We start from the raw sequence: 16,403 nt of genomic DNA, 5'->3' as shown, positions 1-16,403 counted from the left end.
ACATGCTTCTCGGGCTTTATGACAGAGAGAAAGCAAAACTTTAACTGATTCATCTCTGCAGAGTCATTAGTCTTTCTCTACATTTCCTAGGCCTATTCTCTCTTAGTTATCGAGGATAATTACTATAGTCTGCGGATATTACTGCAATCATTAGTCTCTCTCTATGCTTCCTAGGCCTATTTTCTCTTAGTTGTCGCATGGATAGTTGCTGCAGTCTACGTGCTGTTGCTAACTCCCAGGTCTGGCTGCCATCTCTGGACTCTGCATTTGTGCCATTGTGGTAGTCTGTGCGGTTCCCAAAGCCTTTGTACCGCGGTCTAGTAGCTCCCCCATTCAAGTACCCCCCAGTGGCTCGCACAGGCCGCCATTAAGACCGCCATTGTTGTTGCCGTCGAGCAGTGTGCTACGGCGCCATTGGCCGCCATCACGGGCGCTGGACTATTAGCCTCCCCTCTCCGCTATTTATTGTTTGCTCCCCTCTTCCCCACCTCAAACTGGCTGGAGGCCACCATTGCCGCTATATTTATTCTCCCTACTCTTCAAGCCGCCGCCATTGTGGGCAGCCCAGGGTCTCACCGCATGGCAATCCTTTGCAATGGCTGTTGAGCCGCCGCTGTCCACGTGGTATCGCCCTCGTAGTAGCAGCAACGTGCATGGGCTGCAGCATTATCTGTTGTCTCCTTGAGACAGGCTGTGGTCAGTGCTGTCAGGCTGGTAATTATGCTTTGAGTGGAGTCTAGCTGTACATCTTAGTCTCACCTATGTGTCTTGAGTAGCTGCTCCCCGTCTCGGAGTGCTTCATGGATGAAAGTTGCTAAGCATCTCTGATTTTGGTATGATAGGAGACCAGATAGGGGTCCAAAACCGTCCCTGAAGAGATAGTGATAGTGACCTCTGATCTCATAGTATACAGGGCATCTAAAGGTGAAATGCTCCTCCAACTCAATCTCCTGCTGATCACACAAAGTACAGATGCAGTATACTCTCTGCTCGTCTACACTCGATGCGGAGCCTGTGTGATGAGACGTGGAACTGCCTGATCAGTATCCTCAAGGAGGGGGAGAGGTGGATCCGTGTGTATCCTGATGAATCAATGAAGCCCTTTGCTGAAATCGGCAAGCAATGGACTCTGTAAAAGTTGAGCTCCACAGGAAGCTTGAGAGGTGCCAACCAGGTCCTGAGTATGTGAGCGGGATGGATGAGGCCTCAATGTTCTATTAGAAGGGGGAAGCCTCTCTTTGTGGAGCCGCAGACTCTCAAACCATCTGCATGTGCGTGCATACTAGCACCTCTAGTCATCCTCAGCTGCCAAAGTCATGGGCAAGGATAGGGCCAACCATGGTAGCCTGCATCGCCCCACAATGCAAGAGCCACACTCCCTGATACGGTCGAGATATGTGATAATCTGAAACCTTGCATCAAGTTGTACTGGGGAAGCTCCGAACTCAGCCAGGACAATCTAATGAGAGCTGATAACCTAAAGCCTCTCAACTCAAGCTCAATCTATCTCTTGAAAGATTTGGCCCCCAACAAGCACCATTGCCATACATACCCGCTAGGCAGATCAAAGAGTCAAAGAGAAGACTATTGATCTGGGAATCCTGGAAATGAGAGAGGAAGCAATACCTAGCAAGTGCGGCGTACCCCCTAGGCCAGTAGCGCTGGTCACATCATAAATATCATGCCAGCCGATGACCCCTGCATGCTCGCCAGATTGCCATCATCTTAAATGTTGGAGAAATCATAGTCAAAGAGTGTGTACTAGGTAGGATTTGCTGCTCCTCCCCCTCTAGCTGCCCTCTCCCTTGCCCATCCCCCTCAGCCCTCCCCCTCCCTCTCTCAGCCCCCCCGCTGCAGCCCCTCCTCCTCTCAGCCCTCCCCTCAGCCCCTTCTCCGCTTCCTCCCTTCCCCGCCTCCTCTCCCCCCTCTACCCGCCTCTCCCTCCCCGCCTCCTCTCCCCCCTCTACCCGCCTCCTTCCCCTCCTCTCCCCTCCCTGCCTCCCCCTTCCCCGCCTTCCCCTTTCCCTACCCGCCTCCCCTTCCCCGCCTCCCCCTCCCGGCCTCTCCCTCCCCGCCTCCCCCTCTCCCTCCCTGACTCCTCTCCCCCTCTACCCGCCTTTCTCCCTCCCCCCTCCCCGCCTCCCCCTTCCCCATCTCCCCCTCCCGGCCTCCCCTCCCCTCCCGTCTCCCTCCTCTCTCCTCCTCTCCCCTCTCCGCCTCCTCCCTCCCCGCCTCCTCTCCCTCCTCTCCGTCTAATCCTCCCGGCTGTCTTCTCCTCCCCAGAAACCCCTCAGCCTCCTTCTCCCTCCCTCCTCTCCATCGCAAATCAACACGTATGCTAAGGTCCAATACAAATGTAAACAAACAAAACACGTATGATAAGGTCCAATACAAATGTAAACAAACATTAAAACCCGTATGATAAGGTCCAACACAAACACGTATGATAAGGTCCAACACAAACACGTATGATAAGGTCTAAAACAAAACAAAACAAACACTAAAAAACACACCACACCAAGAAAAGCAAATAGCTAAGGTAGATATTGGCATAGTAGCGAATTCCAGAAGCAAAGATGGGATGTCCTCACTTTATAAACTCTAATTTAAACAACTCCCTGTAAATTTGATGAGAGAAATAATCTTCACACTTTCTGATAACAACCATTCCAGATCTATTTAGACGTGCATTGATGAAGTAGGTATTCATTGATCATACCAGGATGCTGATTCCTTTACTGAAACGTGCATTCCTTTCACGCATCAGCACAAACACAGCTCCAGCGATATATGCTGCCCACCTTTCACAGATAATCAAGCACCTTGTTAAACAGAAAAGCGAATGCAAGATCTACATAGAATATGCCCTTTGCATTTGTTTTTCGGATTAAGAATTGCAGCATTAGAAACCAACTTTTGAGAAGAATCTTGCTCAAAATATGCCCGTGCTTTCTCATATGTGATAGGCTTTCCCTCTGAATCCAAAAAATCAGATAGATCCATGTCAAAAGTTGGTGCTCTATTGGTAAGCTCTGATCCAAAAGAAACCTGCATGGACAAATCAAATTGCCACCTTGATCCAACATTAATCATGACTGGTAATGTCAACTGGTTTGAGATTCCAATCACAACATGACCAAGTAGTTCTATTAATCATGCAGTGAATATCATTATGCCATTCATTAAGAAAACATGCAGTCAGAAGTAATTTCTTTCCAACAGTAGCACCATAGTGTGAAAAAAATAAGATACAAATCATGCTTTCTGGTTACTGTGCATAATTTGGGTTGTCTGTGCACCACGTCCTATAGTATAGTGACCTTCCTTATTTAACTCAGGAAGAATATTAACAGATGTTTCTTGGCTTTACATCCACTCTTCCAGCTCACACACTCTCATGTTCACACTCACATTCACACACACGCATTTTTTTTTCAAAAAATAAAGAAATTTTGCATTAAGAAAGCATTTATATTCATCGCCGTCCCAGAGTGGGAGAGCTACTACTCAAAACTAAAAACAGTAACCAAAAACTTCCAACAGGGCCTGAGGAAGGTCTTCAAGGGAAGAGACCGAAGCAAAGATGCTCAAAAGTATGGCAAGACATTCACTGAAGAGTGCAGTCGAATGGTACGAGTGCGATACAATGACCAAAGAGCCCAATATCGACACCAAGAGAAGAAATGATCATACTTCCAAACAACCAATACTTCTTCCCAAAGGAAGTGGATGGAAAACACTCGAAGCCCTGTCATCAATCTGAAAAAGAAATCCCGTGCATCGAGGACAGGTCCAAAACAGATGCAAGACCGTCTCATATGCATGAGAAAGAAAGAAAGAAAGAAAGTTTATTAAAGTCTTCGGAAGACCGATGGGTCTATGAGACTGTGAAAATCCTGATACAACGAGCTGTGGTAGTAGAGCTACTAAACGAGTGTCCATACCAATGCAAAATGCAAAATGCCAAAAATGCAGAATGGCAGTACTAAGTCCTTAATACAACATAGTGATGTCGGTGGTCGACTATATATCAATCTCAGCATCATCATCAATATCATCATCATCCCCAGCAACAGCAAGATATCAGGATGGATGAGGCAGTGGAGGCATGAAGTCGGCAATAGAGTGTTGTCGACCACTCAGAGGTGCGGTCCTGGCACGTCTCTTGGTCGTAGCTCTACGTCTAACCAGGGCTACTGTGACCCCCGTCGGTCGGGCTCCAACTCTAAACAAGGAGGGGATGTCTCCAAGTGTGATCTGTGTGTCGACCCTCTGTCTGAGCTGTCGGGTCACGGGTTCCGGGTCACGGTCATGTCGAGGCCTCGTCTCGTTGGGATCCATGTGATCTAGCTGAAAGAACTCCGTGATAGAGCTCTGAGAGGGATCAACTGAGGAAGAAGTCTGCTCCTGTCTCCATGCTCTAAGCATCCTCTCGCGGTGTCTAAGTGCCTCATGAATGAAACCTGTCAAACACCGCTGGTCTGGGTAGGAGAGGAAATGGGCTAAAATCCCATAACTATCTCTAAAGAGGCAGTGGAAACGTCCTCGGATCTCATAGTACACAGGACACCTGAAGATGAAACGCTCCTCTGTCTCAACCTCTTGTATGTCACATAGTGTGCATATGCGCCGCTCCCTGGGTAGTTGCTTTGCTCTGCCGCTCTCGATGCGAAGTCTGTGTGAAGAGACCTGGAACTGCCCAAGAGAGATCCTCATCGAGTGGGGTAGGTGAACCTGTGTGTATCCTGGTAGGTCAATCAAACCCTCCACTGTGATATGTAAGAAGTGATCTTTGTAGAAGCTAAGCTTCACTGGGAGTTCACTCGGTTCCAACCAGGTCCGAAAAGTGTGTAGCTGTAGTAGATTCTCACGGATAATCTGGTTGACCTCGTGTGATAAGAGGGGAGAGAACGGAGCATCCATGCTATACTGGAAGGGAGGTAGTCTATCCATGTGGAGCCCCAGTTGCTCAAACCATCTCTCTGTATGTGCATACCAGCACCTCTGATCTTCTCCTGCTGCCAGTGCCATAGAAGAGGATAAAGCTATCCATGGTAGCCTGCTACGCCCCGAGGTATAATCCCCATATTCCCTAACTCGGTACAGATATGTGATGACCTGAAATGCAGCATCTAGCTGTAAAGGGGGTGACCCAAACTCAGCCTGAATGATCTGGTGAGGAACGGATGACTTACCACGAATCATCCGTGATACCATGAGAACCTGTAGCCGCTCCACACGGGCCCACTCTGTATTCGACAAGTCTGGCCCACAAAGGACTGCCGTACATCCCCGCTGGGCGAGCCAAGGAGTCAAACAGAAACCCCTTGGTGCGTGGATCATGAAAGTGTGAGCGGAAGCACTGCCTCTCTAGCCTGGCCAATGAGGCATACCCTCTACTCAAGCGTGCCTGCATCGCGGGTCTCATAGTGAAGCTCGCGTAGAAGATAACCCTAAGATAAGTATATGATGAAACTATCTCAACAGATGACCCCGCAAATGTGAACTGCTCCTGACGCATGATGGCTCGAGATGTATTGAAGATCATGACCTTGGTTTTACCCAAGTTGACCTTCAAATCATGAGACTCACAAAAGGACTGTAGTGCGTCTAGGTGTCTCTGAAGCCCTTCTGCTGAGGAAGACAAGAGAGCCACGTCATCTGCATAGAGCAAAATCTGGATCAGCGTGCCTGCAAGAGAGCAACCTACACCCCCTTGTGTCTGCATCACTGTCTCAAGCTCGTCAATGTAGAGGCCAAACAAGGTAGGCGACAAAGGACACCCTTGTTTGACCCCGATGGTACTCATGATCTCGTGGATCCTACCCGAACTCTGCCAGAAACTCTCTCGTAAAGTGCCATGACAGCCCAAATGATCTCCTGGTCATAACCCAAGTCCTAAAGGCGCAATATGAGGCGGGCTCTCGGGACTGTGTCAAATGCCTTGCGAAAATCCACAAAGCAACAATAAACCCTCTGCTTCCGTGATCTCGCCTCCTCGATGATACATCTGAGCTCATTCTCTCTTCTTCTTCTTATCCTTTTCCTCTTTTTTCTTTTGCTCCTTAGCCATATTTGGTTCTTTTTTTTCAAACGGATTCTAAATGGAATGCCCACGCCCTCACCCATGAGTGTCTTCCCAAAAACCCAACCTGGTTAGGTCATGTTGGAGTGATTCGGGACATCCAAACTCTGCTATCACATGTAGCAGAGAAGATTGCGCACGATACAGACTAAATGAAGTATAACGTTGAAGTGCATGCGCTTGGGTGGGGTCCTGACTAAAGGCATGTGGAGCAGTAGTAGCGACTGAGGCAAGCATGAAATAACCTACGAGAAGAGGCCCAAAAAGCAACCAGCTCGTACTAGCTTACGACAGAGAGCAAGAGCAGGACCTACCACTCCATAGGCACCGCCTCAAACATGGGCTCCCCCCCCTCCTAGGGCTACTCGAGTCCCTCCTACACCCCGTACCACCTCTGGCCCACGTTGGGTTCCGATCGCGGTTAGGCCCTCTACTTCAGATCACACATCCACTGCTTCAGAGGCTACCCCCATGGAGCCTCGGGACGAGACTAGTGTTCAGGAGCCTTGTTCGACTCCACCCCAGAATCAAGATGTACCTTCCTCAGTAGCCCAGGTTGTTGGCACCTTATCCGCAGCACTTCTTGATCAGGACTCAGTACAGGTGCCTCCTTTTGTGGATAGAAAGAAAAAAAGAAAGAAAAAAAGTTTATTAAAGTCTTTGGAAGACCGATGGGTCTATGAGACTATGAAAATCCTGGGGGACGAGCATTTTCCGAGCGAAATCTTCCGAGCGTCCGAGCGAAGGAAAAAAAAAGCTTCCAACTATGCAAAAATATGACAAAAATGGATCAGAAGAAAACATAGTTTCACTTAGAAATATGAAAAGTATTATAGGAATGCCTATTTTATACACGAATATTTATGTGAATCTTTGGGAATGGTGAGAACATAATGGGATGGCTTTTGAAGAAACCCACATGTAGAGTAGACTTCTCTATGAAAATTCCCTTATGATCCTTCTTACAACTTTTTACTTAATAGGGGGTGACATTGAAAAACCTCTCTCACCCTATCTTCATGAAAGGGTTTCTCCAAAGAAAACTCATTGAAGCAAGCCATCAAGGTAGTTTCGCCAGCGAAACCCCTTTGAACAAGGTCTTTCAAGGTAGTTTCGCTGGCGAAACTACCTTGGACAGCACTTTTAAAAGTGACATAACTTTCACATCCAATGTCCAAATATAGTCATTCAGCCACTCAAATTGATCGGAAAACCCCATTTGAGCACATCTATGGGGTTATATTTTGGAAAACCTTGCATATATAGTATTAAATATTACATGTATTTTATGAGAGTGATATATAAGCCCAAGTTAATACTTATTTATAGTAATTTAAACTTCTATAGAAACATGTCCATAAATATATTGTTATTAATACTATAAAAATACTTGAAAGATATTGCCATATGATATAAATGTGTTTAATAAGTAATTATTTATGTATAATATTATTATGTTGAGAGTGATTATGAGGGATGTTTCTTAAATGAATTATTTTTCAATACTTTTTTAAGGTAATAACAAGGGTACAAAGGGATGTCTATGAATAAGAAGATTTATGTTATGTAAAAATGAATGAGTAACTAGTTTGTATATTTTTATGATAAAGGAATCTAGTTCTAATGAAAATAAAAGTGTAAAAACCATGTTTCCTAAAGAAATACTATTTTTAAAATCTCTAGAAAAACACGCTCGTATAAACCTGCTCATAGGTTTTTGCTCGTAAAATTGACGCATCCAAAATCCTGATACAACGAGCTGTGGTAGTGGAGCTACTAAACGAGCGTCCATACCAATGCAAAATGCAAAATGCCAAAAATGCAGAATGGCAATACTAAGTCCTAAGTACAACATAGTCATGTCAGTGGTCGACTATATATCAATCTCAGCATCATCATCAATATCATCATCATCCCCAGCAACAGCAAGATATCAGGATGGATGAGGCAGTGGAGGCATGAAGTCGGCAAAAGAGTGATGTCGGCCACTCAGAGGTGCGGTCCTGGCACCTCTCTTGGTCGTAGCTCTACGTCTAACCAGGGCTACTGTGACACCCATCGGTCGGGCTCCAACTCTAAAATAAGGAGGGGATGTCTCCAAGTGTGATTTGTGTGTCGACTCTCTGTCTTAGCTGTCGGGTCACGGGCTCCGGGTCACGGTCATGTCGAGGCCTCGTCTCGTTGGGGTCCATGTGATCTAGCTGAAAGAACTCCGTGATAGAGCTGTGAGAGGGATCAGCCGAGGAAGAAGTCTGCTCCTATCTCCATGCTCGTAGTATCCTCTCGCGGTGTCTAAGTGCCTCATGAATGAAACCTGCCAAACACCGCTGGTCTGGGTAGGAGAGGAAATGGGCTAAAATCCCATAACTATCTCTGAAGACGCAGTGGAAACGTCCTCAGATCTCATAGTACATAGGAAACCTGAAGATGAAATGCTCCTCTGTCTCAACCTCCTGTATGTCACATAGTGTGCATATGCGCCGCTCCCTGGGTAGTCGCTCTACTCTGCCGCTCTCGATGCGAAGTCTGTGTGAAGAGACCTGGAACTGCCCAAGAGAGATCCTCATCGAGTGGGGTAGGTGAATTTGTGTGTATCCTGGTGGGTCAATGAAACCCTCCGCTGTGATATGTAAGAACTGATCTCTGTAGAAGCTAAGCTTCACTGGGAGTTCACTCGGTTCCAACCAGGTCCGAAAAGCGTGTAGCTGTAGTAGATCCTCATGAATAACCTAGTTGACCTCGTGTGATAAGAGGGGAGAGAACGGAGCATCCATGCTATACTGGAAGGGAGGTAGTCTATCCATGTGGAGTCCCACTCGCTCAAACCATCTCTCTGTACGTGCATTCCAGCACCTCTGATCTCCTCCTGCTGCAAGTGCCATAGAAGAGGATAAAGCTATCCATGGTAGCCTGCTACGCCCCAAGGTATAATCCCCATATTCCCTAACTCGGTACAGATATGTGATGACCTGAAATGCAGCATCTAGCTGTAAAGGGGGTGACCCAAACTCAGCCTGAATGATCTGGTGAGGAACGGATGACTTACCACGAATCATCCGTGATAGCATGAGAACCTGTAGCCACTCCACACGGGCCCACTCTGTATTCGACAAGTCTGGCCCCCAACAAGGATTGCCGTAGGGCGAGCCAAGGAGTCAAAAAGCAACCCCTTGGTGCGTGGATCCTAAAAGTGTGAGCGAAAGCACTGCCTCTCTAGCCTGGCCAATGAGGCATACCCTCTACTCAAGCGTGCCTGCATCGCGGGTCTCATAGTGAAGCTCGGGTCCGGAGAAGATAACCCCAAGATAAGTGTATGATGAAATTATCTCAACAGATGACCCCGTAAATGTGAACTGCTCCTGACGCATGATGGCTCGAGATGTATTGAAGATCATGACCTTGGTTTTACCCAGGTTGACCTTCAAATCATGAGACTCACAAAAGGACTGTAGTGCGTCTAGGTGTCTCTGAAGCCCCTCTGTTGAGGAAGACAAGAGAGCCACATCATCTGCATAGAGCAAAATCTAGATCAGCGTGCCCGCAAGAGAGGAACCTACACCCCCCTGTGTCTGCATCACTGTCTCAAGCTCGTCAATGTAGAGGCCAAACAAGGTAGGTGACAAAGGACACCCTTATTTAACCCCGATGGTACTCATGATCTGGTTTGTCCACCCGGATCCTACTCGAACTCTGCCAGAAACTCTCTCGTAAAGTGCCATGACAGCCCAAATGATCTCCTGGTCATAACCCAAGTCCTGTAGGCGCAATATGAGGCGGGCTCTCGGGACTGTGTCAAATGCCTTGCGAAAATCCACAAAGCAATAATAAACCTTCTGCTTCCGTGATCTCGCCTCCTGGATGATACATCTGAGCGTCAGAATGTGGTCCATGGTTCCATGATCACGCCGGAATCCGGCCTGTCCTGCTGCTTTGAGTCCTCGACACTCTGCAAGTCTGCTAACCTTGGAGTCAAGTATTGATGCATAAATCTTGGACATGACATGTCCAATCATAATGGTCCTGTAGTTCTCCGGGATCATGGGATCCCCTGCCTTGTGGATGGGTGAGATAGTGTTAATGGTCCAAGTGTGTGGAAATCCCAAACAAACCGCTTCATTAAAAAGCTTTGCTAAGATCGGGGCTAGGAGGTTAATCCCATATGCAATGAACTCAGTGCATAGTCCCTCATGATCCTTCGCTCGGCCATTATGAAGTTTCATTACAACATCCTTTACCCCTTCTCTAGTGAAGAGGGTGCAGGATGTGGGACGAGGCATGTGTGAGAGGCTATGGACTGGCTGATTTGGGATGTCATAAGGTGTGCGTGCATAATCAAACCAGATCTGGGTGTCAGTGAGTGGCGGAGGGGACCGTCCTTCTAGAAATCTCCGCCAGAAGTCCTTAGAGTTGTTACTAAACAAAATGTTCAGTAGCTCCTCCTCGTTTCGACGAACGAAGCCTAGTTTCTTCCTTCATACCAGTCTACGGTATTCACGTAGCGTATCTGGTGCGCTCGGAAGACTGTTTTTGGTTTCGAATCTGAGTTGACAGTGTAAGGCCTTACACTCATCATCGTACCAACTATTACAGGGTACGGTTCCAAGGGGTGGTGGGCGGGTGGTGTGGGAAAAGGCGTGAATGGCAGCCTCGTGTAGTGAGCGGGTGACAAGGGCAGCACGATCCTCTAAAAGGGGTATGAAGTCAATATAAGCGAGAAGTATGTACAAACGGCCAGAGTAAGAAGGTGAGTGATCCCGATCAAAGCGTATATTGTGGTAGGTGGAGTAAGCACTGAGTGGGGTGGAAGGTGCTGTGCGAAGGGAGGTGGAGATGCGAAAGAAAAGGTATGTGTGATCAGCCCCTGGGGGGAGAGGTGCTACAGTGAAGTCAGTAATGCGAGATGTGAAGACAGGGGATCCCATGATGTAATCAACAACACTGGAGCCCCCCCCATGTGGAAAGCATGTGAAACCACCTGAAGCGGGCCATCTGTCAAGACCATTATAGATAATGAGATCATGTATTCTGCCCAGGTCTAATAGGGCCTCCCCATAGGATGAGAGTGGACCTCACCTGTCAGCCGAAACCCGTAGCATACCTGCCTCCTCAAGGTCAACATCTGCCAGTAGAGTGGAATCATCTCTGAAATCAAGAAGTGGTACCTGATGGGTCCTTGTCCTCGCGTTGAAGTCCCCCACTAGAAAGACTTCTCCGCGGCTAGAAAAGTCAACGATGGACTGATAAAGGGCAGCAAATGGGGATGTCTCATCATCACCTCGAATATCTCTGGCAAAGTGGGAGGTCTCCGGGGAAAAGTAGCAAACTGCGACAAACAGATCCTGGCTATCGATGTGTCGTATCCAGATCCAAAGAAATATGGAATGTGTATCTCTCTGCTCTACTGAAGTGTGGATCTGAAAAGGACTGCAACTCCACCTGAACCTCAAACTCCTCCTGTACCCCTCGTCTCATCTCTGTAGGCAGACTCCCATGTATATCCGCTGACTATTGGGACAGATAAAAGTCGTTGATACTGGCAGGTGCTATGGCCACATGTGAAGGACCGGCCACCCCCCCTGCATGTGAGAAACCCAGATCTCCAAGACTGCCTTTGTGAGGGTCTCATCCGTGTATAAGACATCGGGGATCCTGATACTGTGAGACCATCCTCTCAGATGGGGCTCTGAGATGGACAAAACTACCGGAAAATGGTCAGACGTGGAAACACCAGGTGCAATGCAAACTGTCCCCCTCTATCAAGAGATACATAATTTTTGTGAGCGTGAGATGGAGCTGGCTCGCTTCGCACCGGAGCAGGTCTACTTTAACCAAGAGCAGAGCCGCATCATACAGGAGCAGGCTAGGGCCATTCGGGAGCAGGCGGGTCTTATTCAGGGACTCAGACAAGATATCATGTAGCTCCGACAGGAGGTCACAGCCATACACACTGTCCCAGGGAGTACCCCGGTGCTCAAGGCACAGATTGTGAGCATGCAATCTGCTATTGAGGAGACTTCCAGATGGGTTCACGTGGCCAAACGGGAACCTGCAAGGGTCACTGTTTCGGCTACCCTCATGGAGCAGTAGCAGAGAGCCAGTAAGGCTCTCAACATCAGAGTATGCGGGATCCCACGCACTGAGGCTACACCGATGGTAGATGCGACTGCGTTCGTGACCGCTACCCTGGGTGTGGCTGAGCACAGGATAGAGAGGGCATGGCGGGTGGGGAGAGATCCCAACCGAGAGCAACCCCTGATCATACGATTTCATGACACTCAGGCACGACTTTTAGCTCTACGACACAGGTCAGTCCTTCGAGATCAGCCAGCGATCTCTATGGATGAGGACCTCACACCTCTACAGGTTGAGGAGAGGCGCTCTTTGCTGCAGCAGCGGGATCAGGCCCGAAAGGAGGGGAAGTGGACAGTGGTACGAGAGGGATGACTTCTTACAGGCCCCCGTAGGACACCTACCCCCTCCCCTACATAGGGAAGCGGGGCCTATGAGACTCAGATATCTGAGACCCTATCCTGCACCATTTGGAACTATAATGGTACCTTATGGTCAGAACCAGGGAACTTCTCGGAATCCTATATAGGCCACGACATAGTCTTCTATACAGAGACACATCAGAGTCCAGAGCGCCCACTCCGTTGCTAGTGCTCAGCGAGGTGAGGTACTCAGGCGGGAGATTGGTATCCGCCGGCAGTTGGCAGCCTTGCAGAGGGAGGAGCAGAAACGACCATCTGATGCTTGGGTACAGGAGCGCCTTGCTACGGCAAGGGCTCACTTGCAGACATTGCTTGATCAGAGAGCAGAGTATGCCTTCCATGCACGGGAGTCCTTTTGGATACAGATGGGAGGGAGAGTCAATAAACACTTTTTCTCTACACTTGGTCCCAGACATAGTAGAGAGTGTCAGGCAGCTTATTGACTCTGATGGCATTTTGCAGTCTAATCCGGATACCGTCATGCACTTAGCGACAGGTTTCTATGCCTCCCTTCTTTCCGCACATCTTGACACACAGGCCAGAGATGTGGCTAGAGATGAGATTTGACAGCGTTTACATGTGTTGGTCACACCAGAGACAATTTGCTCACTTGATGCACGCTTTACCAACACAGAATTCAAGAGTGCTCTCTCCGCCCTTCATAAGGGCAAATGCCCTGGTTTCGATGGTCTTACTCCTTTTTTTAAAGCCTTTTGGGATATGATAGGTGATCATATTACTTCAGCCCTGCTCATTTGGGACTCAGGTGAGATGCCTCACTCACTGACCGAGGGACTCATACACCTTATCCCGAAAGGTGGCAACAGGAATTTTGTATTCCATTGGAGACCCATCACTCTTTTGGGCACTCTGTACAAAATCCTGGCCAAGGCGATTAGCATCCGGTTGCAGCCCCTTCTTCTAGACCTCATCCATGATACTCAGACAGGCTTTGTGCATGGCAAGAGCATATTTGATAAGATATTTTCCTTTTGGGAAGCCACAGAGTGGGCTATGCAGAGCGGGCAAAGGCTACTCCTGGTCTTTGAGAAAGCCTATGACAGAGTAGATTGGGGTTTTCTTGAGGGCACTCTTCTACGGTTTGCATTTTCAGATCCATGGATTAGAGGGGTGGCTTCTCTTTACAGATCAGCCCACATCCAGGTTTTGATTGGAGGTAAGAGGTGACAGGTTTCAGATTTCCAGATCAGTTCGTCAGGGATGCCCTTTAGCCCCCTTCCTCTTTCTCTTTGTGGCAGAAGCTATGAGTATCTTCCTTAGATCTCACGCTGAGCTTTATGGGTTGACATTGCCCTTGAGACAGCAGCGGGAGATTCTTGACTATGAGTTGGCTGATGACACTGCTATTTTTATTGAGGCCTCTTCGCAGTCACTTGATTCTTTCCGGACAGCCTTGGATATTTTTTGCTCGGCTGCAGGGGCACACATCAATTGGCATAAATCCTTTGGCTTTTGGATAAGTGATGAGGACACTCTAGGCTAGGGAGTTGACATTGACTTTTCTTGGATTCAGAGAGGTGTTCCTGTTAGGTATTTGGGATGCCAGGTAGGATTGGGCAACTCTCTAGCACAGCAGTTTGCCCCAGTATTAGAAAGTATAAGGAAAAAGCTAATTTTTTGGAGCTTAGCCAAACTCGACCTTGCCTCTAGAGTTGTAATAATGAACCAGGTTCTCTTGGCCACCGTCTGGTTTGTGTGTTCTTGCTGGTGCCGGTCTAGGGATTGCATCACTCAGCTCATTAGACTAGTCAGGAATTATCTATGGAGTGGACTTGATGGCACGGCAGATGTTGCAGCGAGGGTGGCCTGGGAGACCATTATTCTCCCTACATGGGAAGGGGGACTTAATATCATTGACCCCGACTTGCAGTGCAGGGCATTGCTTTGTAAGGTGGTGGTGAGGGGACTCATGCCTGGGCAGAAACCTTGGAAGGATTTCTTTTTTGGACGCATTCAGGCTTGCACACCTACCTTAGGAGATGATTGGGTGGACAGCCCTCACTGGATTTTTCCTTCCGCCTCTCTCAGGTCTCCTGCCTCTCCTCTCATGACTACCATCCTCAAAGCTTGGGGGAGCTTCAGGAACACTCTTCGAAGGGTTCTGCCCTCTACCCTTGAAGAGATTGATAGGCAGCCAATCATTTAGAATGATAGTATACTTGATGAGCATGGCAAACCTTTGGGCACTTTCCATTATATGCAGTGGTCTGGATGGGAGAGAGGCCCCACCTACACAGCAGGCACTTGAAAGGCTTTTATCAGGCTACCTGAGGATTAGAGACTACACTCCGTGAGTCACCTCAAAGGGGTAGCACGCAGGATTCAACAGATAGATGCAGCCATCCCAGTGGAATGGACAGTTGAGGTGCCTATTACTTCCACCACTTGGATGGGAGCTTTTTCGAGGACAACAGTTCCTCTACAGGTGATCGCTCTTCAAGGTTTCGGGGAAGATGCTTTGGTCTTTGACGTTGGGGATGGAGGTATACTCTCTAGATCCACTGATGATATTCTTCTAGAGGTTGCCTTTCAGCTTGTCAGGATTGCTAGTTTTGTGGACCATGGAGCGGGCTTGCAGTGGCACTTAGACCCCGACCCTCTGCTCTTGGCCCTGGGATCCTGGAGGTTGTGGTTATATGGAGGTGCACCTATCAGATGCTTGCAGTGGGACCAAGGAGAGTGGGAGTTAATAGATCATGGGCACCGAGAGAGGGGGATTCCCTTCTTTTGTTTCATGGTTGGTAATGCCAGGAGATTCCAGCTGAGCAGTAGAGGTTGGATTCCCTCCAGAGCCGCCCATTGTGATAGCTTCTTCATCACCCCAGATTTGCGTAGAAATTTTTGGAGGAGGCTCTGGAAATCCCTCAGAAATAGAAAGATCACTCTTTTCTTTTGGCTTTCTATTCATGGAGGGATTGCAGTGAACCTGTGGAGATCACGATTTGGGGCTGATCCCACTTGCCCTTGTTGTCATTCTGCAGAGGAGTCAGTGCGACATTGCCTTTGGGACTGCAATCAAGCGAGAATTGTTTGGAAATGAGTTGCTCGGATACTCAGCATTTTTCATACTTCCCCTTTCTTCATGACTTGGGACTCGGTCGCATGGTTATCCCTTACTGGGCCCTAGGTGTTTTATGAGGGTGAGTCTTCTTCTTGGGCACTCTCAATCCACCGACAGGAGATAGAGCCCTGCTGTCTTCAGGATGCACCACATATTCCTTTCAGAGCTTCACCTGTTTCAGTGGACATCTCTTAGCATTTCCTCTTGGCACATTTGGAGAGCCAGATGCATAGAGGCCTTGGATGACACCCAGATACACCCATCACAGGTGTTCACGGGTATTTGGAGTGACACGGTTTACACTTTGATAGCCATATGGGCTAGTATGCAGGGCCCTTCACGGGCAGCCTCTTCTAGGAGGATTGTATTTCTTCGAGTTTGGAGGGGTTCTCCCTTTTTCTCGGAGGTTGCTACCAGATTGAGATGGCACTATCAGCCCCAATCCTTTCTTTTTGGCTCTTGAGCTTTTCATGCATTGTATGGTGTATCCCGTATTCCCGTATGGAGCTTGCTCTAACGGTTTTTTAAAATACTTAATAGAAGTCTCTTTTTTGCAAAAAAAAAGAACTGCCTAAACCTCTCCCAACGGATGAAGAGAGACTGATGTAAATCTATTTGTGGGTTATCATACTCAAGATGTGTGTAACTCTCACCTAATCCATCCTCTTCAGGAGGGGGTGAAGGTGTTCTTTCTCTCTCTCCTTGGGGTAATGGAGGAAAAGGAATAAGTTCATTGTTATATCTC

The 16,403-nt window shown here is 48.1% G+C and overlaps 1 protein-coding gene across 2 annotated transcripts in view; it reads right to left on the bottom strand.

Annotated features, from left to right (window-relative positions):
- LOC147894960 (L-arabinokinase-like) overlaps positions 1 to 16,403 on the bottom strand; it is a 221,421-nt gene that overhangs the window by 97,262 nt on the left and 107,756 nt on the right. For both annotated transcript variants that reach the window (XM_087383374.1, XM_087383375.1), the window contains 2 exons: positions 2,915 to 3,048; positions 2,720 to 2,801 (listed from right to left, as the gene is read on the bottom strand). In XM_087383374.1, coding sequence (XP_087239500.1) covers positions 2,720 to 2,801; positions 2,915 to 3,048 — 216 coding nt within the window. The remainder of the gene's footprint in view (positions 1 to 2,719; positions 2,802 to 2,914; positions 3,049 to 16,403) is intronic.

Source organism: Dipteris shenzhenensis, chromosome 13, assembly GCF_047967505.1.
Source record: "Dipteris shenzhenensis isolate YYH24624 ecotype China chromosome 13, Dip_SZ_1.0, whole genome shotgun sequence".
Classification (NCBI taxonomy): domain Eukaryota; kingdom Viridiplantae; phylum Streptophyta; class Polypodiopsida; order Gleicheniales; family Dipteridaceae; genus Dipteris; species Dipteris shenzhenensis.
Note: the sequence above shows the minus strand (reverse complement) of the source record. Positions and strands in the feature narration are given on the sequence as shown.